General features: G+C 42.9%; 1 protein-coding gene across 13 annotated transcripts in view; it reads right to left on the bottom strand.

Moving 5' to 3' along the window:
- PDE1C (phosphodiesterase 1C) overlaps positions 1 to 23,165 on the bottom strand; it is a 548,714-nt gene that overhangs the window by 8,150 nt on the left and 517,399 nt on the right. For 8 of the 13 annotated variants that reach the window (XM_045004983.1, XM_045004970.1, XM_045004971.1 and 5 more), the window contains one exon: positions 10,102 to 10,167. In XM_045004983.1, coding sequence (XP_044860918.1) covers positions 10,102 to 10,167 — 66 coding nt within the window. Of the gene's footprint in view, positions 1 to 7,714; positions 7,983 to 8,721; positions 9,162 to 10,101; positions 10,168 to 23,165 lie in introns of those variants that run through there. The other 5 variants (XM_045004974.1, XM_045004978.1, XM_045004972.1 and 2 more) reach the window with 3 other exon arrangements.

Genomic DNA, 23,165 nt, shown 5'->3' with positions numbered 1-23,165 from the left:
GTGGGACTGTTAAAATGACTTGGAGCAAATGTAACTGATCAACTGAGTGTTGAAAGGTTGTATTCATTTTAAAAGATTAAATGAACATAAAGCCACTGCTGCAGCAGCTGACTCACTAGCCCACATTTACTATAGGAATTTCTGTTGTAACAGCAGTTTGGATTATCACAGAAATACAGCAGGATCTTAAAGACCTGATTTCAGAGATGCTAAAAAATCTGAAATTGAAATTAGTGGTTCAGAATCCCTGAAAATCAAACTCTTAATGTACTTAGTGTAAAAAAAAAAATCCTCTTTTGCGAGACATGCATCCTCCCACAGGCAGAATCCTCCACGCAGTTCAGCTTTGGAAAGGCACTGAGTTATCGCACTTCCATTCTGATGCACTTTCTCTTTTTATTGTTTTTATTTATAATGAGGCAAATGCAGCCCAACAGCTCTGCTGACATGGAGGTTCCCTGGCAGTGGAACTAATATGGTTCCCCTCTGGGGACAGGGTGAGACTAGAATTATAAGATGCCCAGCTCCAGGGAGGGCACCATACACAACAATGGAAAGGAGGAGTGAGAATCTGAAGCTGCCTGGCTCCTCACCTTGCGATGGGGTACACTGGTGTCACGGGGGCCTTTGGGCTGACAGAGTACTTCCCGCAGCTCCCATTGGCTGGGAACAGCGAAGTGCAGCCACAGGGAGCTGAGGGGCTCCATGCCTGCAGATGCTCCAAGTAAACAAAACGTCCCAACCCGCCAACGGCTTATCCTGATGGGCCGGGAGCCAACGTTTTCCAACCCCTGAAATATAGGGTCAGCTTATGAAAGGGTCATACAGTTTTTGCTATTTTTACCTATCCATTTTGGGAGGTCAGCTTATAAACGAACGGGCTAATGAATGCGTATATACCGTATACACTTCCAGCATCTAGGAATCCTGCAATGGAGGAGAAGCACTTCAGCCAGCCCCCATGTTCACGTGATGGCTTTCATCTTCAACTGCTATGCACAACAGGCAAACAGAGCTCTAGTAACTGGGCTTTATGAAGACTGCAAAAATCTCACCTGTGAGCAGTATAGGGTTATATAATTTCAAAGGTACATGAAATGAACTAAATCAGGGGTCGGCAACCTATGGCACACGAGCCGATTTTTAATGGCATGCTGCTGCCTGCCGGGATCCCGGCGGCCAGTAGCAGGCTGAGCGGGGCTGGCGGCCAGGACCCCGGCAGGCAGCAGCGTGCCATTAAAAATCCTTCCCGTCCCGCTCTTCTCTGCCCCTCCCGCCGGCTTTCCTGATCTCCATCACTTCCGGTGGGAGGTTGTGTTTCTGGGTTAGCGTGTCCATACCGCTACTTGGTGTCTGCGGAATCTGAGCAGCCCCGGAAGTGACCCCGCCAGCAGGGGAAGGAAGAGGGACCCAGCCACACAGGAGTTGCAGTGCCTGCAAGGCCTGTAAGTGGGGAAGGGTCCTGGGTCCCAGCTGCGCCGTGCACCCACCTGCCCTGAGCATGGCCGGCCCTGTTCCCTGGACTCAGGCAGGCTGCCCCGGGGTTGGAGCCCCGGTGCCGGGATGAGCTCGGCTCTGTACTGGGGCAGGCCGCATCCCACAGCCCGAACCTGAGCCCAGGGGCTGTGGCTCGCCACCTGCTGGACCCTGGGAACAGCTGGGTCACGCCTCTTTCCCCACCCAGGTCGCTGGACCCCGCTCCCCCCCAGCATTGAGGGCAGAACCCAGGAGTCTGGAGCCCTAGTCTCCGTCTGCCCCCCCCCGCCAAACAACTAGAGCCCAGCTGGAAACCTAGGAATCCAGAGTCCTCGCTCCCAGCTCTCCTCCCCCGAGCGTCAGACACCAGCCCCTTCCCGGACCCCAGGAGTCCCAACTCCCACCCTGCTCCCCACCCTACCCCCAACACACACCCCCAAGCCCCTGCCCTGATCCCTGCACCCCCATCACACACACACAGCCCTCTGTCCTGACCCCTGCACCCCCCTCACACACACACAGCCCTCTGCCCGACTGCTGCACCCCCCACAACCCCAGCCCTGACTCCAGCACCCCCACACATACCCAGCCCCCCCATACCCCATGCCCTGACTCCTGCACCCCCCTCATATACCCCCAGCCCTCTGCCCTGACTCCTGCACCCTCCTCACACACACCCAGCCCTCTGCCCTGACTCCTGCACGCCCACACATACCCAGCCCCCCCCCACATCCCATGCCCTGACTCTTGCATCCCCTACATCCCCACCCCTACCCTGAGAACCAAATGGGAGCTCCTGCACCACGCCCCCCCCATTCCCACCTGCACCCCTTGCATCAAATGGGAGCTGTCTAGATAAGCACTCCACTCCCAAACCCTCTGCCCCAACCCTGAGCCCCCTCCTTCATTCTAGCTCCTGGCCAGACCCTAAACCCCAACCCCCAGCCTGCTCCTTCACCCCCAGCCCTGTGCTCAGTGCACCCTCATCCTCAGCTCAGTGCAGAGAGAGGAAGAGAATGGGCTCAAACCAGGGAGAAGGTAGGTACCCACTGTATGTGGACAGGTCTGGGATCCCAGCTGCCGGCCCCGCTCAGCCCACTGCCGGCCCCGGGTTCTGGCTGCCGGCCCCTTGCCAGCCGGGGTTCCAGCCGCAGGTCCCACTCAGCCTGTTGCCGGCCTAGGTGAACAAAACCCCAGGCCGGCAGCGGACTGAGCGGGCCGACAACGTAAGATCCGAATTTTAATTTAATTTTAAATTAAGCTTCTTAAACATTTTGAAAACATTGTTTACTTTACATACGACACTAGTTTAGTTACATAATATAGACCGAGAGAGACCTTCTAAAAAATGTTAAAATGTATGACTGGCACGTGAAACCTTAAATTAGAGTGAATAAATGAAGACTCAGCACACCACTGCTGAAAGGTTGCCAACCCCTGAACTAACCACAGATTATGTTCCATAAGGAAGATCCTTCATTAGCCCATTTTCATGGATGACTACTTGGGAAAGTTACAGATGCCGTCATTTTCTAAGCTGGTATTTAGCTGTTAAATGAGTGAGAGCATTCAGCAGCTTTTCTCTTACTTTCTCTTCTTTTGTCACTGAAGGGGTCTCATGCAATAATTAGGAGCAGCACCTCACGGACAGTGGAGGAGGAGAATCAAGATTGAAACGCTCAAGGAATGTTCTGTGCTGGGGGAGGGGAGAGGTATTAGTCTCCAAGTAGTTTTAAAAACATCTATGTCTTTGTACAAAACCTCAGTGGCCCCAGTTGTCTCCTTCACTAGAAAAACTCACAGGAGACAAAAGAGAAAAACAGTACCTTCCAAAACAGCATGAGGACCTCGCTGCTGTGGGGTCACCAGTTCATCCAGGATTCAAACTTCTGTAGGCCTCAGTTGCTAGACATGAGAGTCCTCTGTCCTGGTAAAGTATACAGCTCACTGGCTAATGCGTTACGTTGCTCTCTATGCTCAATCATGTGCTATCAGCTTGAGAGCCTGGCTCTTTAGCTCATGCTATGGTGGCAGAGACTTTCAGCTCTGGAGGTCACCAGTTCAACCACTGGTGCATCAGCCAGGATGGTGGACATCACATATGTACTACCCCTAGTACCAACATGTCCCCACACAGGGTGTGTGCACCCTGGTCATATCCCAAAACATACAATTTGAAGTGCTGGGCAGTACTAGCTGCTACCACATCTTTCTGCATTCAACAGAGGGGTTGTGGCTGCCAGCTGAGCAGAGGAGCTTGTGGGGAATGGTCCTTGAGTCTTTTCCTCTTCTCAGAGCAGTAGCCACAATTTATTAGTTGTAAATTGGAATCTGGTTGGAAAATATGTTTTGTTTCCAAGCTTCTGAAAGCGTATAACAGCAATGGACCCAAGAAATATAACTGGCAATTTATTAACTGTATCTCTTTCTTTCCCTTGTGTGCCTATCTATCCAGCCATCCATTTCTAAGATTCTTATAAGCTATGGGACGAAGGCCCAGATTTTTACAATTATTTAGTGGCTGCAATGCTCAACTGACTTAGGAACCTACTGTGACAGACCCAGACCAGTGGGGTACAGGAGTCTGGTAGAGGGCAAATATACTGGTCACTGGATGAGTAGTTTTCTATTCCGTGAGCGACCAGAGCAGGGGCTGCCCTAGAGTAATCAGGAACCTGCTAGAACCAATTAAGGCAGACAGGCTGATTAGAACACCTGCAGCCAATCAAGGCAGGCTAATCAGGACACCTGGGTTTAAAAAGGAGCTCACTCCAGTCAGGTGAGGAGGAGCCAGAGGAGAGGAAGTGTGTGTAAGGAGCTGAGAGGGAGAGCTGCTGGAGGACTAAGGAGTACAAGTGTTATCAGACACCAGGAGGAAGGTCCTGTGGTGAGGATAAAGAAGGTGTTCGGAGGAGGCCATCAGGAAGTAGCCCAGGGAGTTGTAGCTGTCATGCAGCTGCTACAAGAGACACTATAGACAGCTGCAATCCACAGGGCCCTGGGCTGGAACCCGGAGTAGAGGGCGGGCCCGGGTTCCCCCCAAACCTCGCAACTCCTGATCAGACACAGGAGGAGTTGATCCAGACTGTGGGGAATATCACTGAGGTGAGCAAATCTGCCAATAAGCACAGGACCCATCAAGGTAGAGGAGGAACTTTGTCACACTACATTTCTTTTTGAAAAGACCTATGCATAAATACCTTTACAAATCTGGGCCTGAGCACCAAAAGTTATAGCTAAGTTACAAAATCAAAAAACCCCAAAGCACAAAACTTCATTTCCTCTTCAGTGCAGGAAAACTGGGGGGAAAAATTACATTGTCATTTTTCCTACTAGAAAGTTACACAGAATAGTCACCAACCTGTGCTCCTACCTTTACCCTGAAGGTGAGTTCTGTAATACATCAAATGCTTAACGGAGTTTTCTCCATCTCTATAGCAACATGAGTTCATCAAAGAGTCAATTAACAATGATTTTTCTTCTGCCTAGGTTTTGCCTCTATCATAACAAAGATATTTTTAAAATTTACAGTCCTGGAGAAGATGTGAAAGTATGTTTGGGAAGGATTGTAGGGAGGAGGGGAAAGAGTCAATCTTAAAATGGCTATTCAGTACCCAGTGTGCTTCACAAAAGAGCCTGTAGCTCTGTGAAGCAGAAGAAATGTACCTCTGGCAAAGGGATGTTGTAATCAAATAACAGATGCCTAATTATTACCATTATTATGCTGTTGCTATATACAGCACTGTATGCAGGGTTAGATTCCTTGACCTCTCCTGGGAAACTCACAAACTAAGTCACATCAACAGAAGTGAAAATACAACCTTTAGGGTCTACCAGTGGACTTGTGCTACCTGTCTATTTAAATTGTAAGCTCTCTAGGGCATGAACAATATCATTCTCTGCGTATAGAACAGATGCGTGCACACAGATGTGACAGGGCGCCTGCCCCACACTGGCCCTCAGAGGGTTAAAACCAGCATAGAGAGGCTGAGCAGCAGGCAGCCAAAGGAGTGGCTGCAGGGAAAACAGCCAATTAGGGCAGCAGCTAGACCAGCCAATCAGGGCCACACCAGCTCATATAAAAGGAAGCTGCAGACCAGAGCCACTTGGTCTGCTGCAGGGAGCTCTAAGGAGACTTGTTTCCTAGAGGGCTACAGCGAGACCCGCACCTGGGGCAGGGCAGGTGCTAGCTGGGAGCTAGGGAAGAGCTCCTGACAGGCTGCCAGGACTTATGGGCTCGAGGCTCTGGGAAAAGGCAAAGTAGCTGGAGCCAGAGGCAGGAGCAGAAGGAACTAAGGCTGTGGGAAAGTGGCCCAGGAACTAGAGACAGTCAGCTGGAAGGAAGCGGCAGCAAGAAGCTGCTGTTTGCAGGGTCCCTGGGCCTGCCCCCCTCCCACACTAGATTTTGAAGGTGTGGACTGCCAAGCCACTGTGGGAAGTGGCTGGACTCTTATTGGAGGAGTCTTCCAGAAGGGGGAGAAACATGATAGTGACATGCCCGGATGGCTGTGCCACGAAGCAGATGCTGAGAGAAAGGAGCTGTAATGGGTCTGCAAGCAGAGAAAAGGATGGGAGAGCCACCACCACCTGAGGGTGCACCTGCTGGGACTAAGCTAATTCCCAAAACGCTCAGCAAGAGGCAGTAGTGGATGAGTGGCCCCATGACAGATGCTTAAGGAGGGGGAAAAAAACTAACTAAAGCATCCCATTGTTTTTCAATAGACTGTATGTAATGTCTAATGGATTCTGTGGATTTCTTCAAGTATAGAAACTTTTATATATAGGTGGTAAAGAGCATATCTTGTCTTCTCCACTTTGTCTTTTAGATGGTAAGCTCTTCAAGAACAGAGACTGTCTTCACGTTGGATCTTATCTAGCCCTGAGTAGATTGCCGGCACTTAGAAAGGAATAATAATAAAGCCACCTTTTTATTTTGGTGTCTCTCTTTTGTTGATGGACAACTGACCCAAACCTTTGCCCAAAATTTCAATGGAACTTTTTGGGTAGTTCAAAGGATCCAGTTAACTTCTTTATTTTTAAGTTATTTTTCATTTTCACTCACATTTCTGGTTCTGGCTCAGACCAAAGGCATAAATGTAGTAATTCCACAAGAAAGATTGAAAATAGCCTAAGAACAGCATGGCTGGAAGCAGGAAATACTGGAAATCTAGCAAGAGAAGCCATTTTTGTAAGACCCAAAGTGGTTCAGATAGATAAGTTTTGGCTAGTAATCCAGAGTGTTTATCTGAACTGAATATCCAGACTGTTCAAAATTCACCCAGACCTTGTTTGTATAGGTTTGCATACAATGTGCTGTGCACCTGTGGAGGGCTGGGAATAGAATCTGTAAAGAACTTCGGCATCTTCCCAAGTGAGAGGTACTGCAGTGTACATAGCTTTGTAATTTAAGGTTTTAGTTTCTGAGAACTGCCACCTTTAAATTTCTCTGAGTCTTCTCTTTGCTGTAAACAGTTGACATGGGGTGTGGGATTTTGAAAAGCATTCAACATTGGTGAAACTCTACTCCTACTGAAGTCAATGAAAAATTTGTCATTGACTTCACTGGGACTAGAAATAGGTCAGCTCCAAGCATTACTCACAACCACACCCTTCAAGTTCAATTCACATGCATCCTGCCACAGAGGAGATGCATATACTGTGCTCTCTCATGGAGACTTTACATTTGTTCTTTTTTGCTTTGCTATTTTCCCTTAATATGCAATAAAATCATTTGAAATGAAATTTGACAGGTGCTCTTTGTGTATGGAAAAAACATTTAAAAGGGGTGAGGGTGAGAACTGTACAATGACAAATAGCTCTGAGAAAGTGAGGGGCTCTCCCGGTTAAATAGAACAAACAACAAAATTGAAGTTTTTCTGGTAGAGAACGTGATGCATGTAGGTGGAGATGGGGGTATCCCCTCCTGCTTCTTAATGGAGCACAGCTGCCTCCAAAAACGGCCGATGCCTAGAAACTTAATAGTGCAGTATATAAATAGCAGATCAGAATTGTTACAAAGCTATATGCCCCACAGGGCTACATAAATATTACACTTAACTTTTTCCCAGCAATATATCGCAAGTTTGTGGGTATGAATAACTGATTCATGCCCTGTACCAAACTTTAAACATTTCTATGTGAACTCTACAATGGCATGTACAAGTATAATGGTACATTATGACACATGCACATTCAGAAACTCTATTAAGTCAATGCCAAAACATACACTGATGTGGGAAAGTTTTAATAAAGAGAGAGAAAACACAGCCAGTTATTTAAGTGCCACTCGGAAGCCTTCTTTGTACAATCCATTATGAGATGGTTATCAATACACAATGTGACAGAGCAAAGACTGAATAGGCACCAGGTTTACATTGTATGGATCAGCTAAACTACAGTAAGACAGTGTGAAGTGTTCTCCTGCTGCAAGGTACATAGATAGAACCATCGCTGCCCTCTCTCCTAAAGGAGGATGTTCACGATTGCTGGTGTTCAAGTCAGGTGACCTAACAATAGTAAAAACAATGGAAATGTTAATTAGTCAGTACACTCAAAGTAACAGCCTGAAAATCTGCTCCCTTAGCACGTTGGGGGATGGACAGCTGCTGCAATATATACATTTTTGCTGCTATGTATACTAACTTTATGTATCAACAGTATAAGACAAATACAGGAGTATGTGCTATACTAGAGGTATATTAACATATTCCCTCAGCATTTATGTATTTGAATTCTACCACTTCTGTTTAAAATAGCTCTTTTCATAGCTCTCAAAGCCCTTAACCTTGAGTAAGCATTATTATCCCCCACTGTATGGAGGGGGAAACTGAGGCCCAGAGCCGTGAAGTGACTTGCCCAAGGTCACCCAGAGATAGCAGAGAAGGGAAGAGAATTTATATCTTGTGTAACACGTTCCAGAGCCTGATCCTCTGCATTGTGCTCCCTCCTCTTTTTAACTACCCTGTTGTAATTACCTACATTCTGAGAGCAAATATTACATGCAAGTAGGCAGGCAATACCTATTATGTGCAAGTGCTCACTAGCTTATTACAGCAACAAAAATGTCATGGACAACATGGATGAAAAGCAGTCTGTAAACATTGCTTGTTAAAACAAGTGTATTATCAGGGGAATAGTGCAAGAGTGCAAACAACATATATAAAGCAATCTAGGAACAAATTTCTCCTCTGCTGACCTTAAATGTTTAACTTATACATTAACCACCCTTTAAAAAAAAATTACATGCCTTTCCAAAAAATGTCTCCAAACATCGGAGCTAGTAGGTTTTTATTATGACACTAATCTTCAAGGCAGTCCTATCCAAAGTCATCTGAAACAGGAGCACACATATAACAATGTCAATATAAATGTACACACATTTTAAAAAAAGTATAGCACCCAGGGCAAGGGTGTTAAAGAAATGGGAGCAGGCAAAATCTACAGCTAATGCTACAATACCTATTAACTACTTCAGCCAATAATGAAGCATTCAATACATTAAGAGAATGATTGTATGGTGTTTACTGTACTGTACCTTCTATTTAGGAATCGTTTCAGGCAACGTTCATAACAAAAGTCTTCAGAGAAGTGATGTGACCAGTTTCTTATGTTTTACTTTCAGTGATGGTCCATATTTATTAGAGGACACAGTTGTGCATGAGGCTTCAAAGAGTATGCTGCTTCATCTGAGAAAATTAACATTTTCAAGTATCTCTCCATTGTTTTACTGAGTTACAGCCAGTGATCTGTACAGCTTACACTGGGTTGTACCTCGAAGAAAAGTCTGCTGACTGTGCTGTTATTTTGACATGAAATTATCTCATGCCACGGCTAGCAAGAAGATGTTAGTCACACAGTGATGTGCTATTGCATATTGATGTCCATATGCAGAGCTGTATTATACCTTAAATACCTGCATTTACATCCCCAGTAGACCTCAAAAAATGAACATAGTCACTAATTCTTCAATGCCTTTCCAAATCAGAAGTGAACTGCTTTCGCGGGGTTCTCTTTTTTTTTTTTTTGAGCCACACTCCAGGTGATTCAATATGAACTTACCTGTGCTCTCATCCAATGTCGTCCAAAGGTGTATGTCCTTACTACCCCTCCATGCTGAGTCATTCTGAGTCACCATTTCATATTGCTTTCCCTTATTGCCCTCCCTCCTTCTGTGTGAAATTGTGTGAGACAATGGGATAAAGATAAAGAGATAAAGGGCCTCTGGAGGATGGTATCGCTGACATATCAAAGAAAGCAGGGACTTGGGGCGAGAAAGAACTGAAAAACAGCTGCCCTGTGATTCACCGAACAAACATATTACTTCTCTTCTACTCCTCTATGTGGGTGACAAGAACAAAGCCCGTTTTTCTTACCACATTCAGCAAACTAAAATAATTTGCACAAAGCAATTCACAAAACATAAGCTTTTTTTTTTTTAAGTTAACACAGGGTCCATCCAATCGAAGTCTCAAAACAGGAGTGAATTTCTGAGTTAACTGTGACCTTGGTGGATAGGACTTAATTCTTGGAGGAATTACTGTCTGAAAAGATAAAAATCCTTCTGATTACCTATTTGTGTGGCTGTGCATGATACAAACACATTCTGGCATGGAGGTGCCTACTGACCTGGCAACGTAAGGCGGCTTGTCGTGGAACCTGAGCCTGGTGCCTCGTTTGAATGTTGCTTTGAACCTTTAAAAAGAAAGAATGGTCTCAGAAGTGACGGGTGAGCTGCAGGCCTGCCTCTGTGCAAATGCTTTTTATACTACCACTGCCACTCGATACGGTCAGCTCCTCTCTGGCATGTCTTCTCAACTTGTCCTGAGCAGCTTTAGTACTGTGGGTGGAGCTAACTTCCTTACAAAACCAGGCTACTTTCCTCTATTTGAGCAGCCTTCTTTGGCCCTTTTGATTTTAGAGGAGCCAACAATGAATGCCTCTTCACTTGCTTCTGTTCAACTTTTTTAGCAGACCATGGGGAGAGTGCTAAATGATTTTGTTGATGGCATTTTCCTCCATATTTTGACCTGTTTTTGAATATTCATTCCATTATACATTTATTCCAAAGAAGGGAATCTAAAATATTGCAAGTGGACCTGGCAACTTTGTATTTGGATCTGAACTTCACAGCTGGCCTCTATAATGGGTCAGCCAAAGCCTGGGATCACAACAGCTACCAAAACTTGTGGGCTGGTTTCCTCTCTACCTGAAGCAGTTTAGGCAAAGTGCTGAGAGGCTGACAAAAGCAATGAACTACCAGAATTTAAGAAGACCAGTTGATACCTATTGTGCCCTTATGAAAGTCAATAAGAATGAGCATGTGCTTGAGAGACATGTTGACCTTATTAAAAATAAGAAGAGAAAAACCCCACAACCTCTTAGTGGACAGTCATGAACTGTATATCCCCCATTAAGGAGAAATGGCTGAAGTCTCTCGCCAACACTGATGATCAAGAGTCTCATTTTATTAAAAAGAGAAAGGCTGACAAGATCTTCAGAATGGGGACTAAAAGAAAGAAAAAAAGTAGCCACATTCTCAGAGTGAGACTCTGCCCCTTACTCACGTCACAAATAGTCCTGGTGAGGGTATCAGAACCTGGCCCACCGTGAGTAAATGTAGTTGTATTCATAGCTGGAGTTTATGGATGTGTAAGCACTATATGAACAGAGGAGTCCAGTGCTTGGAGATTGGCACCGGATTTCCAGGGGGAGTGAAAGGGGATGGTTTTAAGCTAAAAAGCTTCAAAGAGCTTGGGGCCTGCCTGTCTGAGCAATTGCTTCTTTCCCAGTACAGCACCTGACGCAGTTGTGATCAGTAGACAGCAGTTGAGCTTGATTCCTTTCATAGCCAGTGAGCTACTCTGTGTGGGCCCCTGGACTTTGGAATTCACACCCCATTGGTCTGAAATAGCCCAATTTTGACGACTTTCAGGCTAGATTTCAAAATGTTCTCTTTAAGCGGGCATTTGAGAGTAGTTGATCATTATGTGGTATGTGACATTTTTGTGGGTTCTGCTGTGCTGTTTCTGTTTTAGGTTTTTTTATGGACTGTAATTTAAATAATCTGTCAAGGCAGATTAAACCCTTGGAATAGGTGTTCAAACTTAAATAAACAAACAGTGCATATGTAATGCTATGATGTGCTCTAATATTGTAACAAGGGGATCTCTCAGAAGTTTCCCCTTAATCTTCAATAAATCTCACGAACAAGGGATTTATCTGCTTGCACAGAGGGGAGTGAATTACTGTGAAATCTATTCATTTACTTTCCCATTTAAACATAAAATGCGTGTAACTAGGGTTGCCAACTTTCTAATCGCACAAACCCAAACACACTTGCCCCACCCGCTGCCCTGATCACCCCTTCTCCAAGCCCCCCGCATCACTCCATCCCCCCTCCCTCCGTTGCTCACTCTCCCCCACCCTCACCAGGCTGGGGCGAGGGGTTGGGATGTGGGATGTGGTGAGGGCTCTGGCTGGGGGTGCATGCTTTGGGATGGGGCCAGAAATGTGGGGTTCAGGAGGCGGTGAGGGCTCTGCCTGGAGATGTGGGCTCTGGGGTGGGAGCTGGGGATGAGGGGTTTGGGGTGCAGGAAGGGACTCAGGGCTGGGGCAGGAGGTTGGGGTGCAAGATGCAGGCTCCAGGAGGGATTTAGGGTACAAGAGGGGGTTCCGACCTGGGGCCAGGGATTGGGGCATGGGAGGGCATCCAGAGTGTGGGCTCTGGCTAGGCCGCGCTTACCTCAGGTGGCTCCTGGAAGCAGCCAGCATGTCTAGCTTGGGTGGCCAGGGAACTCTGCATGCTGCCTGTGCCCGGAGATGCCACCCCTGCAGCTCCCATTGGCCACGGTTCCCAGCCAATGGGAGCTGCGGAGCCAGCACTTGGGTTGGGGACAGCGTGCAGACTCCCCGTGGCTGCCCCTGTGCCTAGGAGCCAGACATGCCGGCTGCTTCCAGGTGCCGCACGGAGCCAGAGCAGGCAGGGAGCCTGCCTTAGCTCCACTGCGCTGCTGCCTGGAGTTTTAGCGACCCAGTCAGCAGTGCTACCAGAGCTGCAAGGGTCCCTTTTTGACCGGGCATTCCAGTCAAAAACCAGACACCCGGCAACCCTACATATAATCAAGGATGAAGACGGCACTCAGATGTCACTCAGTAAACAGAATTGTTATTTGAAACAAAAGGTTTTGTTATTGGAAGGCAGACATGAGTAGAGACAAACTGGCAGGTAGATGTGTGGGAATCCTGGGATCTAAATCTGGATTTCCTGAGCCTGCTTTTTGGTTTAAGCCCCATCATAAAATTTGACTCTGGAATAAGATCCAAATGTCTCAAAAAAATTTTGGGGGGCCATCTGTAATAATCCAGAGTTCAGGCTGATCTCTAACATAGCGTATATAAAATAGATAAACTCACACTATATAGATGCACATATAAAGTTCTGACCTTTAGACACAAAATATTGTTTAAATGCAGAGAAAGCCCCCCCACACACACACACTTCTGAAAGACAGTGTTGCCTGGTGGAATGGGACAGGTTTAGCTGTCAAGAACTCCTAAATTGTAATCCCAAATCTGACACCAACTCACGTATGTGGCCTTGGGCAAGTTACCTCTACATTCTGTCTCAGTTTCCCTAGCTGTAAAATGGGGCCTGTACTACCTACCCATCTTTCTCATAGGGATTCTGATGAGTAAGTAGTTAATGTTCATATAGTGCTTTCAACATGAAAAGTAGTACACCAATGTTGATTTTTGTTATTCTGCAAAGAGCCAGTGCAGACCTCCATGTTTGTGGCAGATATAAAAAGTGACTGAACAAACCACCCCTTCCCCCATTCAAATTCAAATGGAGTGGAGACCTCATTGACTTTATTTGGTAACAGGATGGACATACATGTACTCATTTACAGAAAAACTGGAATGCTGGAAAAGTGTTTTATACATTTAGAGACTACAAGCCTCTTCTTTCAAATAAGTAACTTAACAAAAAAATGCAAAACTGAAAGGAATTGTGCCCATGTAATGGCAAGTGTTCTCAACTCTGCGGAGAAGAATTTAAAACAATATTTATTTATTGTAACATCTGAACAAAGCAAAGAGGTTTTTCTCCAACAAACTTGTGTTTAACTGTTGCTTTAAAATGGATTTTGATTTGTTTTCTAATTGCCTGATGCAAAACACATATAGCAACCTGCCTGCTTGAAAAAGGCTCTGGATTACAGGTAATAAAGGTGTATACTACTTATATTACTTCAGTTCAACAAGACATCTCCATTATAATTTCTGCTAATATAAAGATAGTCTAAAGTGTATGTTCAGCTTTATATATATAGGACTCCCTGCACAACGTCAGCTGAGAAAAGATTATTTTACAATCTTGAATCCTTGTATTTTGGTTAATTTCCCCCTTCCCCCCCCCACTTCAAAACAAGTTGAACTTTCTCTAGATTCATCAGGACCCATTGCTACAAATGTAATTTGAGAACAGTGAAATCTAGTCTTACATGTAAACTGGTAATTTACAGACTTCCTTCCTGCCGAAGGTAGTCAGTGCACTACTTTGTGCCTCTGCTGTAATTTCCTCCTGATCTAAGCTGCTTCACAAGTAGCACCATAGGAACTAAGACTGATTTTTTTCCTTACTATTTAAATCCATTGTGGAGGGAGCAATGCCACCACACTGAAGGAGGACACCACTACCATTATATGTGGGGACTTCAGATTGAATCACCCGGCATTCAGCATGCTGTATACATGTTCTCATTTACGCTTTGATGCTAGTTCCCAATGGGGATGCTAGTGGAACTGAACGGAGCTTGTGCGCAACTTCCATCAGTTTCAGTCCAACTGATGACATGTTTGGGTCCAAGGTGTTGTTTTATTTTATTTTTTGCTCTAAGCTGATGTTGCAAATGCAATGGCTTTTGTCTACGGGGGGGAAAAGGGAAGAGAAATCTTAATGGGACAATCTGGGCCTGCAGATGACCAGAAGTTCTGGTAAAACCCAATCAGAACCCTACAAATAAAAATAGCAAATATTTAAAAAAATTGTATATAAAATTGTATAAAAATATCATCCAAGCCAGAAGAAAAGGAAAATGCTCACTCTGCCACTAGGATTTATCACTACACAACACCTATGGCCATAATTGATTGTTTTATATATGCACTCCTACAATCATCCAGCAAAGATGATGAAATTACATATACACATCCTCCTACCACAGGATGGCTTCTAGAACTGGGCAAAGATGAGTACACAACAGGCCTTATACATGCATGTTAATGAAATAAAAGGAATACGAAGTGCTAACAGTGTATTGTGAAGCCTGTATGTGTGTACTGTCATGTGTTTGTGTACTTGTGTGTGAGACAGACGATGAAGAGAGAGTCACAGTTCTGCTTTGTTGCCAGTGAGAAATCTCACACTATATTTGCTCAGAAAAAGAAAAAAAAAACATGCAGGGAAGAAAGAGTAAAAAAAATCTGACAAACCTGAAACAAAGTGTCTGCTTTTCTGTTTTAATGGCAAATAAAGTGATCAATGGTGGTCAAATGATTTGTTCATAGCTTGGACCACAGTGATCAGAAATGGAAAAGACCTATCTGATGACCAAACCCATCTCCCTGCGAGAGCAGGATACTCATCCCCTGAGAGAATATGTATCAGATATTAAATTGACACTGCACTTGATCTGAGCCAATGGTGGGGAATATTAATTGAAATAAATGGACGAAATATCATTGACTTCACTGGGAGAAGGATTGGAGCCTGAGAAGTCTGAAAGTAAAGTATGCTTTTCCTATCAAGTTCTCTCATTTGGGCCCCCTCTCCCACGCTGCTGCAGGTCTTAACCCAGCTTTCTATCTTCAGCTTGTAAAGTGTCTTACCATATTTAACCTTCAATATTCAGAAATCTCACATGCACAGATGAGGGACTGGTATTGGGTGCGCAGATGGAAAATAGAGGGTCATTGTTTTGTGTTTGCTTATTTGATGAAGTGGTGGATAAAATAAATAAATAAATGGACCTGACACTCCTGTCATTCATACATTGGTGATAATCAGGTGAAACACCATTGAAGTCATAGGAGTTATACCAGTATGAAACTGGTGCCACTGGGAGGAGAACAGGGCAAAATAATTAGATATTTAGGGAAATCTCCTCACTCCATGAAGATGCACTGATTTTCCCCCGTTGAGGCTGTGGCCCTTAGATAGAAACTGAATGAGAAAATTCGTGCCCATCAATGTTTAAGGTATACGATTTTTTTTTTACTTAAAAAGCAGATCCAAAATCAGTTATAGATTTTGTGTGTACACGCCATGAGCTAAAATGTAAAGTCTTTGCAAAAGATTTTCATGCGACTTTCTGCATACAGAATTTGAGCATGATCAATTGTACGCACAAATAACAAAATCTACCCATTCCAAATCTCATTTGCACACAAGCTAAGCACAAGTAAGCTTTGCATGTTTAAATTCTAGTGTTTGTATGTTCAGGTGGCCTTTTTAAAAAATTGCATGTCAGTTTTTTTCCACAAGCACAAAAGAGGCTGCAATGAGGCCCCTTTGAAAATTCACTCCCGTCCCAGCTACAAATCAATGGGTATTGAAAACAGAAGAATTAAAAATGTCTTCTTTATTTACCTACCAGGACTTAAGTTCAGGGTTTCCCCTACTATAGTACAGAACAATACTAGTGGCTGAATGTAAAACGTCAGTGTAAAACAATGCATCTTTATTTAAAGAGAGAGTGTTGAAATTGTGACTAGTCTAAAATATTTTTAAAACTGAAATTGCAAGAGTTTTTAGATGCCTGACTCCAGGGCTTCTATGTTTCTCTTGTGACTGTGGATAATGTCATTAACACCAAAAGGCATTATAAATAAGGAAAAACAGAAAACCTGAGCTTATGCCCTTGATGAAAAGCTGTGCAGTTCATGTTTAAAGCTGGTCAAGTAGTGGATATAAGCATTCGACCATCTGCTTTTAAATGATGCATCAAAATTGTTTTGTTTTGACAGCTGACCCTGCCTACTCCTAATTATCTTTGCACGTTGTCAGAGACACATCCAGTTTTCTCATCAACTAAATCATTATTTGAGTACAGAATTGGGAACATTTACACTTTAAAAAATGTAAGTAAATTGTAAATTGGCAATAAAATCTGCTGACATTCCTTAAGGGCAGCCTGGGCCTTTGTTAGATAGAAGCACAGGCACCATTTATGTCAATGGAGCTACACCAGTTCTCTGAAGACCAGTTACTTTGAAAAGTCTAAATACGGACAAGTTAGCGGGGCACCCAAGGAAATCGCTCCCTACTTATAGGATATAAGGGGCCTGGATTCACTTTCACAGATTAGGAGACAGTTTTTGTTCTTGTCATCCAGCAAGGTGGTACTTTATGAGAGATCTGACCAGCACTCTCATCCTAAAGGCTGAAGTGTGTCATTTTAGTACACAGGCTGACTTCCAAATCCAGGTCTCAATCTGTAACATCCCCATCACCCATGGTTGTGTTTACATGCATGTGACTCCCACAGAAGTGAATCAGGCCTGCAGCAGGGGCCTCGTATTTTCAATATGTGTAGCTTACACTTTGTCTCTTCTAATAGACAAGCAGACTGTAAGGCATCTACAGCTTTGTTTCCCTCACACAAAGGGAGAAGCTGAATGGAAGGTAAAGAATTAAGAACAGATATTTTTCATTGTGTTTTACACACTGAGGAAATGTATTTAATTGAACTGAATTGTGTAAAGAGCCATTCGTTCAGTTTCATGCACTCACAGACAACTTGTGAAATAAAATAAGAGATAGTACTGCAAATTTGTTATATAAGTACACTGTGCCTGCTGTCTAGTTCACCTGGGAGATGTTTAGAGATATCATTTCTTAGTTCTCAAAGCACTAGCACAATATTATTGAGCATTTCAGTGAGATGATTAATTAGAGAGATACCATCAAGTATAGTAGTTTAGGACCTGAACCTGCAAAGAGAACCACTGAGGTAGACTCTTCCACCTACACCACTCTCTTTGCAGTCTCTCAGCATCTATATTTCTTTCTTTTTTTTTTTTTTAGAAAGGCCACAGAGTCTTCTAGAAATGATTTCACGACTTTTTTAAAATGTCAAAAATATTTTTAAATGTGAATATACCACTGTGGTATATTCATAGATTATAAGGCCATAAGGGACCATTAGAACATCTAGTCTGACCTCCTGTTTATCACAGACCGTTCAGTTTCACCCATTGAGCCCAATAACTTGTGTATGACTAAAGCATATCTTTCGGAAAGGCATCCAGTTTTCATCTCAAAACCTCAAGAAATGGAGAATCCATCACTTCCCTGGGTAATTTGTCACCCTCACTGCCTGAAGTTGCGCCAAAGTGCTAGTGCATGAGAACCAAGAAATGGCTCATCGTAGTCTCATTTCACTGTCAAAGCAGAGTGTGGTGTCAAAAATACATCACAAAGAGCTGAAGATCAATTTGACTTTTAAAATTATTTCAGTTTTAATAGTCCAAGGAATTTTTAGTCACTGTAAACTATGTAGGGATCATTTAAAAAAAAAAAAAAGAAAGTGCTGGCTCAGACCGTATTCAAGTTAAACTCCCGTAGGAGTAAGGACTGGGTCAGCAATGCAGTATTATTTATATCTTGTCAATATCCCTTTAAAGAATTTGATAAAGACGAAGACACTGATCCACAAAGGTATTTAGGCTGCTAACTTCCATTGATTTTAATGAAAGTTAGGAGCTTTAGTACCTTTTTGGATCTGGGCCTACGGGCCAAATTCTACAGCTGCTAGGTGTGTGGAACTTCCATTGAAGCTGATGGGGGTTCTGAGTGTGGAACAGTCACAGAAACAGTTCTAAGGAATTAGAATATGGTGTGTTCCTTTATTTTCTTTAAAGGAACCAATAGAGAGAAGACAGCTGGAGAATGCTATATGTATGCTAACAGCAGTTATTTTTATATTTCTTCCAAGGGAAAATATTTTACTAAGCATGAGACGGACCCCAACTAAATCCCTATATCTGAACAAACTGAAACTTTGGTGTCTGAAGTAAAAACTCAGATGTGAATCTGAATTTTGCAGAGTGGGTTGAACCAAAATCCTGGATACAAACATTCCTGAGCTATGGGATGTTCATGTTCAAAATCTGAACTTGAGCGAGCCCCACTGCTGATAGTGTTTTGTGAGGCTAATACAAGTATGGCAATATTTTCTACTGCCATCTTAAACATGCTCATCCCTGTTCATATGCATTTTGAACAGGAGCTGTGAGTCTTCTATCTAATATAGGCTGGTGGTAGAACAAAGTTTTGTGCTTTGAACATGGAAATGGAATACAGATGGAGTTTATTTTCCTCCTGAGGCTAATGTTTTCCACATTCTCTAGAGTAGCATGAAAGCAGTCTAACTCATAGTAATATATATATGTGAACAACAGGGCAAAACTATACACACTATAACTGTGTTTGTGTGTTGAATTTCACATGGATAGGTGAAATCAAGTTATATTGAACTGGATCCATCTTGGGGCCCTAATCCAGGACAGCATTTAAGCACATGCTTAATGCTTTCATGAACAGCAACACTTTCCTGAATCAGGGCCTGAGTTAGTTAGTTTTGAACATTTCACCTTTAAAGTTTATGGGCCTACTTCACTCCAGACCATAGAAAAAACAAACAAACTATCTTTCTTTGTCTGCTTCTACTTTTCCAACTTATTTATATTAAAAACTTATATTTTTCTTTTCCTTTGACCCATCCATTCAATCAGTGATAAAAGAAATGTCACACTAAGATGAAAGGAGGAATTGATCCATCTGACTTCCTAATGCCTGCCTTCTCTCAGTACTTCTAGGTCAGGTAAAGAGTGGTTACAGGTATCTAAGAAACAGATGTGAGAAATATATCATTAATTGTAATTACTAGTTATGGAAGACAACACAAAAAGTACATTCCTCAGAGCTTTAGTGGGCAACAGCCCTGAGCAAACACTCTATTTGTGAGTCATTACTAAAACAAAATAAGAAAAGTGCACAAAATAAATCAAAGATTAAATGAATTTGCCCACAGGATAAATAAAAAACAAACAAACAAAAATCGATATCATAGAGTGCTGGAAAAGCTGTGTAACAGTACTAAGTCCTAGTGAGAAGTTTATGAATTTAACAATTCACCACCTTCATGAACAAAATCCTCTGAATTGATGCTAAAACTAGTATCAAATTCTCTGCCTAGCAGATGGAAACAATAGTACAAAGGCAGTAATTTCAAGCCCCTTTACACACATTCCAATTTTCTTGTCTTTCACAAGCCAGGGCTTTAGCATAGGGAAGCAATGGCTTCTGAGGAGGATCCTCATTTATTTGCTTTGCCTGTCTAGAAAGCGGAATTATTTTGTTAACAAAAAAACCTCCAGAGAATTTTAAAAAAAGAAACCACGCACACACACACACGGGGAAAAAAGTGAAGGAAAAAAACACCCAAACCCCAGAGTCATTAACTGTGAAGTAGCCAGTGGGAGGAGGATTGTTTTGAAAGCTGTGTAACGCCTTCCCCAGAAACTGGTCTTTGCGGAAGGAGGAGGAGGAGAGGAATGAAGAAGCTCAGCTAAAATGATGAAAGAAATTTGCAGTCTCTTTTTTAATTTTTTTTTTTTTTTTTACTCTTCCGTATCTGGAAAAAAAAAGAAAAAGAAAATGTGTCAATGCTGCCTTTTCCCCCCAGTGTCAAGGGATTGTAAAGCTGGGAAAGGAGGGAAAAAAGGTATCAGTTTAGACATGCTCATTCCTTCCAAATATCATGGCTTTGTGTAATCTCACAAAGACCATAAACTGCACAATAGCTAAACCCTCTTGCGTACTTGGTTTGAAAGGAACACTCTTTCCTACACAAGCAGACCCAATTGTCTTCCTGCCTTAACCAATGGAAGTTTAAACATTGGTTTCAGTGGGATCAGCTCAAGAGCTTAGTGTGTTTTGACAGGTAGGTCATATTAGTCTTTTTGGTACAGGGCACTCCACCCACCCTTGCTTCCCAGCCATTTCAGCATCTCTTTGACACTAAAATGGGCAACACTGTACTTGTATTTTGGGTAAAGAAAAGAACACTCTCCAAACGAAACACAGATCCTCTCTTCTAAATGGCTCTGTCACAAGTATTAAGGCCGCTCAGCGCACAACCACATAAAGTTCATGTACTTTGTGAATTCACAGTAAATGGAAAGTCAGTCTGACATAGTGGATTTAAAGTACTAGCTCAGATCACAAGTGAGAGTGAGTTTGGTGATCATGTTTGAATCTCTAGGAGATATTTGCTCACTGCACCACATAGTACAGTATATTTGCAGTCTCTGGTCAAGATACACAGACCAGGAAAGGCAAAGGCAATGAACAATTACGGGGTGTTGGCAGAGCTGGGTGGTTAAGCTTGTTTTGTCCTTACTCACACTATAACTGGGTCAATCAGGGTTTATCAGCATGATATTTATGCCCAAGTGAAGATAGAGCCAAAGGAGATGTTACTGAAATCACTAGTTTGCAAGATCCAGTATCAGGATCTATAAAAAGCAACAGAGAGTCCTGTGGCACCTTTAAGACTAACAGATGTATTGGAGCATAAGCTTTTGTGGGTGAATACCCACTTCGTCAGATGCATGTTACCCCTCTGATACTTATCAGGATCTAGTTAACATTGACTTTATTCATGACAATAGCAGCGGTACCTATTGTGATGTGAACTTATGGCAAGCAAAACACACATGAACAAGTCCTTTAAGACTTGTTCTTTCAAGGCAAAGATAAAATATACATTGGTACTCCAAGGTATTTTGCTATAAGCAAAGATCCGTTTAAAATTTGAATTTAATATTTGTCTTCAATAGTAAAATCTGTGGCTTTGTCTGTTCTCGCTATCTCAGAGATCCTTGATGATCAGTTAAAAGTGACAGAATAGCTAGCTTGGCAAATAATATCTCCAACATTCAAAAGTAAAGTAAATTGGACTACATTAATCCCTGACACAGTAACTCCATTGACTTCACTGATATCCACAGACAAATCTTCACCCTCAATAGATCTCCACAAGGAAGATGCTCTGCTAAATCAAGAGGCATTATTTCCAGGAAAAAGAAAACACTGTATCCAGAGCAACCCCCTCCCCCCCCAACAGTCCTCCTGAAAAGTTATCAAACTTGAAAGTTGTACTTTGATTGGAAAGGGATCAAACCAGTTCTGAAACAGTTAGGTTCCCATGAATATCTTTGGCACCCCTTCTTAGCCACCCGTGTTCTAGCACCCACTCATATCAACTAGTTGCTGCTGAGGGGTTGGATAGTTCATGCTACCCAACCAAACCCATCTCAAGTAGCGCTGAATTGATTTATAATCCTCTGCATGCCTCAGAAGTGACTCTATGTCACAAATCTCTTTCTGCCATGTTCTCAAGCCAGTCTGGTTTGTCTCCATAAAGAAGATAGCTTTTCATTTGGGCAAGGAGGGTGGGGTTTGCAGCATAGGTCTGATTTCTTAACTACATCTAAGGTGAATAATATTGTATCTGCCGAATACATAGAACACAATGCTGTACAGTCACTGCTGTCTGCCCACAGATATGCCTCATTCTCTTTTATTGTGCACTCAGCAGAGGGCTTTTTCATTATATAATGTTCATCTGTAAACTGCTGCAATGATTCCAAAAAATTTGCACATGGTAGCCTATCTGCCAAGAGGATTATAATATTGAGAGTTAGACTCTCTGGATTGCACTGGTTTTATTTTAATTTCATTAAACATTCTCTGCTCTAGTAAGTACAAAACCTAACGTCAAATAATAATTTATACTTCTCTGATGCCTCCCATCTAAGGAACTCAGCCTGATTTGCAAACATTAACATGACCTCACAACAGCCCTGTGAGAAATATCATTAGCCCAATATTAAAGAGGAGATACTGAAGCACCAGTGGTTAACGGTATCCTTTGCAGAAATCCTGAGCACTCCTAACTCCAATAAATGACAGCTGTAGATGCTCAGCATATCTCAAGTTCAGGCCCTAAATGATTTGGCTATGGTCACACAGTGAGTTCTGTGGCAGAGCTGCAAGTAGAACCAAGTGTCCCATCTCCCATTCCTATGCCATACCTTAATCACAAGAGCCTCCTTCCTTTCCTGCTAATGGAAAGGAAACAAATACATTTTCCCCAGACTTTGAAAGTTCCCTATGGGCAAATGGAGCACAGATTGCCTTTCACTCCCATCCACCACATTACCAGCTGTACCAACAAGAAAATTCTACTTAAAATGGAGTAAAAGACTCTAATTATTCAATTGTTTTGCTTTCAGAAGGATGCTCTTTGGTGCAGAAAATGTGTTTGCTTTCTAGCTGGATTTCTCTTTGGGTACAAAAAGGGTTCCTTACCAGAATGTGGAATTTTAACACCACTTTAGCCCTGAGTATGATTAAGGCTCATTTTCATTTCACTACCGTATTCCCAAACTGGATTCACTACAAAATTAGCACATATTACTGCAGATAATTAAAAAAGAAAAATAAATATATACCATTCTATATCTGGGAAGACTTTAAGTAATGTCTAGGCATCTATTTAATGTAATGATTGCAAATAAGTATGCGTATGTACACACCCCTCCAGCGTTGCTGTCAAATT

The sequence above is a fragment of the Mauremys mutica genome, chromosome 2 (genome assembly GCF_020497125.1).
Source record: "Mauremys mutica isolate MM-2020 ecotype Southern chromosome 2, ASM2049712v1, whole genome shotgun sequence".
Classification (NCBI taxonomy): domain Eukaryota; kingdom Metazoa; phylum Chordata; order Testudines; family Geoemydidae; genus Mauremys; species Mauremys mutica.
This window is presented reverse-complemented; position numbering and strand designations above follow the sequence as displayed.